This window comes from Drosophila innubila, assembly GCF_004354385.1.
Source record: "Drosophila innubila isolate TH190305 chromosome 2R unlocalized genomic scaffold, UK_Dinn_1.0 1_C_2R, whole genome shotgun sequence".
Classification (NCBI taxonomy): domain Eukaryota; kingdom Metazoa; phylum Arthropoda; class Insecta; order Diptera; family Drosophilidae; genus Drosophila; species Drosophila innubila.
Genome location: NW_022995374.1, coordinates 25,592,173 through 25,600,243, shown reverse-complemented (window position 1 = coordinate 25,600,243; position 8,071 = coordinate 25,592,173). Strand labels below are relative to the sequence as shown.

The window sequence follows — 8,071 nt, the reverse complement described above, 5'->3', positions numbered from 1 at the left end:
TCATAGCAAGTTGCATTTTGCCGTCCTTGAAATATTTTTGAATTTTAAATAAAGCCTGAGTATAATAATTCCAAACAAACCCCTTAATTCACGTTGGGCAGGTTTGTAAATATGCTCAGTCGATTCTCCAGCATAGATTTAAATGTCTAATTTTTTATCGAAAGCTTATTATTTTAAAAACTTATGTAAGTTTGTTAAAGTATAATGCTCTTTAAGATCGGCTGAGTGATTTTTAAGTTATGTTGTTATTATGCTTATAAAAATTCGTTCCTTAATTTTTTTTTATTGATTGTATTATTGCATTGATTTTGATAATTATGATCTGTGTTAGCATCTTTTAAAGATTATTATTTTAATTTTTCCGCTAGCTCTTATGGTCTCTGAGAGCGACGCGTTCAAACAGACAGACAGACGGACATGGCTAAATCGACTCGGCTGTTGATCCTGATCGAGAATATATATACTTTGGAGGGGGTCTGCCACGCCTCCTTCTGCATGTTACATACATTCCGCCAAACACATTATACCCATTTTTGCCCATAATAGGCATAGGGTATAAAAAAAAACAATCTAGTGGGTCAGAACCCAGAAGCTCGGAGAAAGTTCAATTTTTTTGCCTAGTGTTATCAATTTAGATTATTTTGTAAAAACTTTATTTTATTGAGACAAGAATCTGAAGAGCAAGTGCAACAAAAAAGCTATGGTGGCCGCAATTAACGCAACGCCTATAAAACGCTGTCCCCGACTGCTGATGTTGTTGTTGGACGCTTGCTGAGTCTCTTTGTTGTTAATGTCGCAGCGCGTCCAATCGCGCTCTTCGTCCAGTATGTCGCCCATCATGCTAAACTTGCTAGTAGCTGTAATGCGGACGCGAACACTGGTACCCAGCAAATTATTGCGCATGGGCAGAAGCACTTGCTCATAGCTTTTGTTGTGTCCCACATAGTGCAGCTTATCGTGAGATACTTCCGTCACAAGTACCGTGTATATCTGCTCCTCTCGTCCTTTGTACGGCTCGTAGCTATAGAACAGATCGGTCAGTCGTTTGGTGCGCTTCTTTACAAGATTGGCTGGTATACGCTCCATTTTGGCTGCCGGCGTTCCCGGCCGTGGAAAGAACTGGTTGATAAATAGACTGGGAAAACGATATTTCTGACACAGCGACATTGTCTCCTCAAAGTCCTGCTCCGTCTCCGTTGGAAAGCCACAAATAATATCAGTGGCAATTGTTAGCCCAGGCACACGAGCGCGTAGAAAATCAACCACATGCTCAAAATCCTTGCGGCAATACTCACGCTTCATGTCGCCCAACACAGAATCGCTGCCACTCTATATTAAAAGAATTTCGGTTCTTACTTGAGTTGAACTATTTAGTAATATGTATGTTGCTTACCTGTACAGGCACGTGAAGAAAAGCGTAAACGCGCGGATGCTGTAACACCTTGGCCACTTCCTCGAGATGCTCTAGTATATATGGTGGGTTGGTCATGCCCACGCGCAGCATGCAGTGCTCAGGTATCACTTCAACTAGCTGCCAGAGCAGCTCGGGCAACGAGCTTCCAATGTCGCGTCCATAAGCACCGGTGTCTTCCGAAGTCAGCCAAATTTCGCAGCAGCCTTCGTCAAATGATTGACGTGCGCGATCCACAATTTCAGCAGGCGAATAACTGGCCAAATCTCCGCGAGCATGCTTTGTTTTGCAGTAAGTGCATTGGTTAAGACAGCCGCTGTTGATGGATATGATCTCTATTAGCGGATTCTTGCGCACCTTCGGCAGGGACAAGGAAGCGCCAGCCACTCGACGGCCGTGCACCTTTTTGTTTTGAAGCAGGCGAACGCTGTGACCTTTCAACGTCTCTTCAACGACCTCCACTACACGGTCAATTTGCTGGACACCGATTACTGAAAGTCCACGGAGATAGTCTGCCTTTGGAGCGCCCTGTGGCACGCAGCCGGCCACAACAACATGCTTGCCGTTGCGCATACCCAACTCGATTTCATTACGAAAAGTATCCTCCGAGGGATTTTTCACAGTACAACTATTTAGCAACCACAGATCAGCGTCATCCTTGCCGCTCAGATTGTAGCCATACGCCGCCAATTGCCCGGCCATGTACTCCGAGTCGGAATTGTTGTGTGCACAGCCCCATGTTTTTACATACACCTTTTGGGTTCCTGGTATAACACTTGTGTGAATAATTTTCTGTGGAGTAATAGCCGTCTCTATGTCCCCGTCGCTTAATGCCGGCTTAATTTGTGTACGCTTTTTAGCGCGCAATGTTACATTTTTTTTGGTTTCGTATCGTTCACGGGGCTTAACATCGTCGGATGATATTAAATCCTCGATATCGTCTATATCGTTTCCTGGAAAATTCACTTCTAGTCCCATTATTGAATTCCTATGAATTCGACTTGCAATACATGTGCTTGTGTGGAAGCAGCTGTTTGAGAATTAGAGATGTACACTTGTGTCGTTCATTAGTGAGTGAACAAAAACGAGCTGCTCTTTCAAATGAGCGAGTGAACATGTTCCTTTATGTTTGCTCATTTTTGGTCAGCTGTTCACTTTGCTCTGCTCTTCAATTTACTTATTTTTGCATTGTTGTATTTTTCACATTTAATAAGAGAATTAAAAATAATTTGTATATGTTAAAAAGTACTTATAAATATAAAAAGTAAAGTAAAATAAAAAAATTTCTTTATTAATAATTATTTGTTATTATTAACTTATTCTTATAAATAAACATTCTTTTTTGTTATCCTATGATTTCATATGATAAAAAAAATAAATATATTTAAATTGCTCTGCTTTAGCAACTTAATTTAGCGTACTATTAGTGGTATTCCTGAAACAGATTTAGATTTACTTTCGTTACAGATCGGGCTTTCCCGATCACATATTGACAGCAGCTCCATAAAAAATTTATAGTGTGACCAGACAAATAATAAATAAGGAATACATGGTCGAACTAAAAGTTTTAACGAAACTAATTACTTTTGGATCTGTGTAAAAAATACAAACATTTTATGTATTCTGATATTGATGATATTGAAATTTTAAAAATGTTAAACTTACTTTATAAACATTAATCAACTCTAGACTTTTATATTGTACTGTTATAAAATTATATTATTCATGAATTTGATAAAGTTTTTCTAATATGAACGTATTCGTTGTCAGCTGATTTATTAAATGCACTCGAAAATGCTATTTGTGAAAATGCTGTGTCGAATTGCCTAATTGTTGAACTGGAATACATTGAGCAGCATCTAATTCGAGGTGGAGTCATACAACGAATAAATCCAATAAATGATGTGATGCCTTATCGGGCCAATGTACATATGTTATTAACAGATTTGTTGCAAACAATAAATTTTGTATAATACATACATAGTATATATATACATATATATTTGTTGAATTATTGTTTAAATCGACCTAGGTTATTTGCTTATTGGTTATATCAGTTTGCTGAATGTTGAAATCATAAAACTACTTTCGGACTTTTGTGCAGCCCTAGGTATCACAAGATGTAAAATGAATATGCCTCAGGTTTTCAGCTGCGCTACATTTATGACAGCTTATCAACAACAACAAGAACAACAACAACGACGCTATCAGCGCGGAGACAGCGACAGTTCCTTAGCACGTTTTAACCCAGACGACGGCATTTGGATTCGATATTTGCAACCGACAAGATGTTACACATTAAATGCAAAGATACTAATCTGGATCCGATTCCTGTCAAAGTGAGTACGAATATTTACATAGAGCATGTGTACATACATATCTAAAGATTAATACATATGTATGTATGTGTGTATACTTGTTTGTATGTTTTAATCATTATACGGTTGTGTGGTTAATTAACTGAGACACATTTACAGATTGGCATCATTGGAGGCTCTGGCCTGGATGATCCAGACATTTTGGAGCAGCGGCAGGAGAAGGTGATAGATACTCCATACGGCTCGCCCTCGGATGCGCTGATCGAAGGTGAAATCGGCGGAGTTCAGTGCGTGCTCTTGGCACGTCATGGCCGCAAACATGATATAATGCCATCGAATGTCAACTATCGCGCCAACATTTGGGCTCTTCGCCAGGTGGGCTGCACACACCTGATTGTGTCCACAGCATGCGGATCTCTCAGAGAGTCTATAAAGCCAGGAAATCTGGTAGTGCCGCATGACTTTATAGATCGCACCTCGAAGCGAATGCAGACGTTCTACGATGGCGCACACGCTGGTATGAATGGCGTCTGCCATTTGCCCATGTATCCGGCCTTTTGTGAGCGAACGCGTAAGGTTCTCCTCGATGCGGCCAAGGAGCTGGAGTATGAAGCTCACGAGAAGGCCACCATTGTGACGATTGAGGGACCACGTTTCTCATCCCGCTCCGAGAGCAACATGTTCAGACAGTGGGGCGGCGATCTAATCAACATGACAACTTGTCCAGAAGTTGTGCTGGCCAAGGAAGCTGGCTTACTCTATGGCTCGGTTGCAATTGCTACTGACTACGATTGCTGGCGTATGGGTTGCGAGGGAGTCAATGTACATGATGTGCTCAAGACCTTTTCCGAGAATGTTGTCAAGGTCAAGAAGATTCTCGTAAATGCCGTTGGACGCATTGCCAAGGAGGACTGGTCCGAGGACATTTTAAATGCCAAGGTACGTACAAACAAACGTCTAAGATTAACCTATCGGTTTCCATTACTATTGCCATATCTATTCCCATTCCCATTCCCAATCACAGCAATGTGTATGCAACAATACCATGTCCGGTGCCATGTGACGCTTTTTAAAGCTCTGCACCGAAATTACCCGAGATACAATTAGGCGCCGCAAGTCACTAATGACGTCAAATGCTAATTGCAAGCACTACAGGAAGCATATACCAAAACTTCACTCCATATCCATTGCTTATGAACTGGAACCAGCCAGTGTCTGCGAAGAAGCCACTGGAAAACCAAACAGGCAAAGTCCTACAGATACTTAGATACACTTAAACATTTCGTCACTTCGAGTACTTTTAGCAATATACAATATATATTAAGCTTTTGACATGTATTTAGCAATTTGGACAGATTGCTGGGCCAAAATTAATTTCTCTCCTATCGAATCGATGAATAAATATTATCAAAGTAAATGTAATCGCTTTTATCTGTTCAAATCCCAAAATAAAAACTACAACTTGCTAAATGGTATAGTATTTATAAGAGCGCATTTATAAACCTGGTTATGTGTTTATCGTTGAGTGGACAAATCAAATCGTGGAATTAGGCGCACAATAAATAGTAGACTTAAAAAATTATCATTGAATCATTGTCTTTACAATTATAATTGGAATTCGTTCTGGTTCTGGTTTAAAAACATCATTCATGGGCATTTGCGTTCCACTTGACTCTTGCCAGCCTCTTCATATTCCTGCGATGATATCCACATTTGCTGGAATGTGCCAATACTTGCTAGTATGGAGCCACCAATCCAAGCTCCAAACCTTCGCTCCACGCTTCCGTTGGCTGAAATCATTTTCAAGCGAGTGTTCGACGGTGCCCGCAATTGCAGATCCCGATTGAGGCGTTCGGGGAAACCTTGCAGCAGTGTATTGCCACCTGAAAGCAAAGCCGAAACACAATAAATAAGTATCTTATATGTAGAATCTGTGTCTTGATCTGTTCTGTATCTGTAAATGTATCTGTACCTGTAACTACAACCGAACCAAAGAGAGACAAGCGCACATCAGCGTCGCACATTCCCACGCTTGTGGACGCGAGTTGTCCTGCTCCAAGCATGGCATTGTCAAAGAGGCTTTCGGCAATCTTGAAACGCTCGGAACCAAAATCTTGATGATAGCCGTTGGGGAACTCATAGTGTACCATAGGTATTTGTGAGGCGACGCGCTCGTCGTAGGGATTCTCTAGCACCTGCAGCACATTCATCTGAAAGTCCTGCATCAAAAGCTGCTGCATATAGTTTTGCCACGATTGTGTGAGATTCTCGGGTAGCTTGCGCAGCGTGAATCGTGCATTATCGCGTTCCTTCACCACATCCTTGGAGGCAATTCTATACACTGGCGATAAGTCGATGCCATGTTTTTCCAGATGTTGCCTGCACTGTCTGGAGAGGAAATCTCCGCCAAGTGGCGACTTGACCACTGCCTGGGAAAGCACATAGCCCTCGTGCACAGGCACTGCAGAGGTGTGCGTTGCCCCGCTATCTACCACAAGAGCCGTGGCACGTCCGCTGGAGAACGCAGCTAGCACAGCGTTTTTGACCAAAAAGAATGCTGGCACATTGTACTTCTCGAACATGAGCTCGGTTAGCTTTTCGCGATTGTTTCGCACATTCCACGATGCCTCTGAGAAGAGCACCGGATGATACTCCGGCTCCGATTGTATGACATTTGCGTATGCATAGTCGATGACCTTCTCAAACAGCTCCCAATTGTCAATCATGCCGTCCTTCATGTAAGTCTGCACCTCCATCTGCGACCGTGGAACATTCACATAGTTTGTGTCCACATAGAACTTGCGTGCGTCGGTGTCTATCACGGGGTAAGTGGAATGGGAGGGTATGTTAAATATAATTGTGTACAATTTATCTCATTTCTGATTTACTCACTGCTTGGCGTCACATTGTTGTCTGTCTTTGTCTCTGGATCAAGATTGGTGTCTGGCGCGCTGGTTCCAATCCCGACAACAGAAGGTATTTCAGCTTTGGGCGAATCCTCCTGGGCATAGCCCACACGTAACGAATGGTGCCCTGGATCGAAAACTAAGGCACCAATCTCATCTCCGCCATACAACATAGTACCGCCACTCATTTTGGCCTATTGTTTTCAACACTTCACTTGTTTTCGACAAAAGAATGATTTACAAAATGTGTGTATATTCTGTACACGGCTGCCTCAAATCACCGGCAGATGCTTAAAAATAAGTGTTGAGTAAAGCCGAAAAACAGAACTACTAAAATACTGAATCTCAAAGTGAACGAACTGATTCATTTTGATATATTTGTAATTTCAATAAACCTCTAGTAAAATTAAAAGCAGCATAATTGAGATTCTTTAAAAATAATTCATTTTCTAACCTATTCTCAAGCGAAAGCAAAATTTAATAAAATACTAAAAATCCTTAAAAAAAAAAAAAATACCAACTCTTGATACTAACAGTGCAGCCAAATGAGACGTTTTCCGTTTAGATATGTCGTTTTTTTTTAAATTTAATTTCCTGAACATTTATCAAACATCACATAACAAAATTCTTTTGCATTAATGACCATTCACTTGTATACGTTATAGTATAAGTTATAAAACTTTACAATTTCTCCTGTTCTACTGTTTACTGGTATTTTTTTATCAAGTCGATGGATGGCAGCACTTAATTCTTTGTAATGGGAAACCAGTGTTGCAAAACAGTAGAGTTGGGATTTCTTGCTCAATTTTCTAATTCCAATTCTTAGAGAAAAAATGGCTGAACAGCATCCAAAAAATTGCTGAAATTGCGATGTAAAATAGCTTAAAAAACAAAATGGAAGCCCTTAACCCAAAAACGGTGTGTCAACTTTGAATCCCAAATGAAAAATACCAATAGTTTGAACGTCTGGCAGCCTTTCCATTCAATAAAACTCTAGATACAAAACTAAGAAAAATTATTAAAAGGAAATTTACAATTTATCTGTTTTTTTTTTTTTTTTAATTTAAGATGGTTTATATAGTAACATTTTCATTATCTTTTACTTTCATGTATTTTTCTTAATTTTGTTAAACTGTATGACTTCCTCCTTTGAGAATTAAAGAACTTCAGACCTTCATTAAAATCTAGATATTTATTTTATTTAATTTCGAATTTTTATTTATTTTTATTTGTTGCCAAAATATTTGTAAATTCAGTTCACATTTGAATTGTGCGCCGTGCTTATTTAGATACAATGTAAACAGTGCTAGTAGCGTACGAGAATAAACTATCGAACTCACTAGTGCTGTTTCAGACTAGAAAGCATTGTTGCGCGCACTTATTCATAACCACCAGTGTTGCCAGTTTAGCATATTTCAGGCCAGTTCTAGCATTTT

At 40.1% G+C, this 8,071-nt stretch overlaps 3 protein-coding genes across 3 annotated transcripts; 1 reads left to right on the top strand and 2 right to left on the bottom strand.

Moving 5' to 3' along the window:
* Positions 1 to 630: 630 nt before the first annotated feature.
* Positions 631 to 2,470, bottom strand: LOC117785117 (threonylcarbamoyladenosine tRNA methylthiotransferase). Its single transcript, XM_034623022.1, has 2 exons — positions 1,394 to 2,470; positions 631 to 1,329 (listed from the first exon to the last, which is right to left on the bottom strand). Exons 1-2 carry the CDS (start codon positions 2,387 to 2,389, stop codon positions 658 to 660), a joined length of 1,668 nt encoding a protein of 555 aa, XP_034478913.1. The 5' UTR covers positions 2,390 to 2,470; the 3' UTR covers positions 631 to 657.
* Positions 2,471 to 3,589: 1,119 nt separating this feature from the next.
* LOC117784456 (S-methyl-5'-thioadenosine phosphorylase) lies at positions 3,590 to 5,146 on the top strand. Its single transcript, XM_034622198.1, has 3 exons — positions 3,590 to 3,750; positions 3,889 to 4,668; positions 4,754 to 5,146. Exons 1-3 carry the CDS (start codon positions 3,700 to 3,702, stop codon positions 4,790 to 4,792), a joined length of 870 nt encoding a protein of 289 aa, XP_034478089.1. The 5' UTR covers positions 3,590 to 3,699; the 3' UTR covers positions 4,793 to 5,146.
* Positions 5,147 to 5,206: 60 nt separating this feature from the next.
* LOC117784455 (actin-like protein 6B) lies at positions 5,207 to 6,931 on the bottom strand. The gene is made up of 3 exons (XM_034622197.1): positions 6,622 to 6,931; positions 5,702 to 6,544; positions 5,207 to 5,612 (listed from the first exon to the last, which is right to left on the bottom strand). Exons 1-3 carry the CDS (start codon positions 6,821 to 6,823, stop codon positions 5,377 to 5,379), a joined length of 1,281 nt encoding a protein of 426 aa, XP_034478088.1. The 5' UTR covers positions 6,824 to 6,931; the 3' UTR covers positions 5,207 to 5,376.
* Positions 6,932 to 8,071: the final 1,140 nt, after the last annotated feature.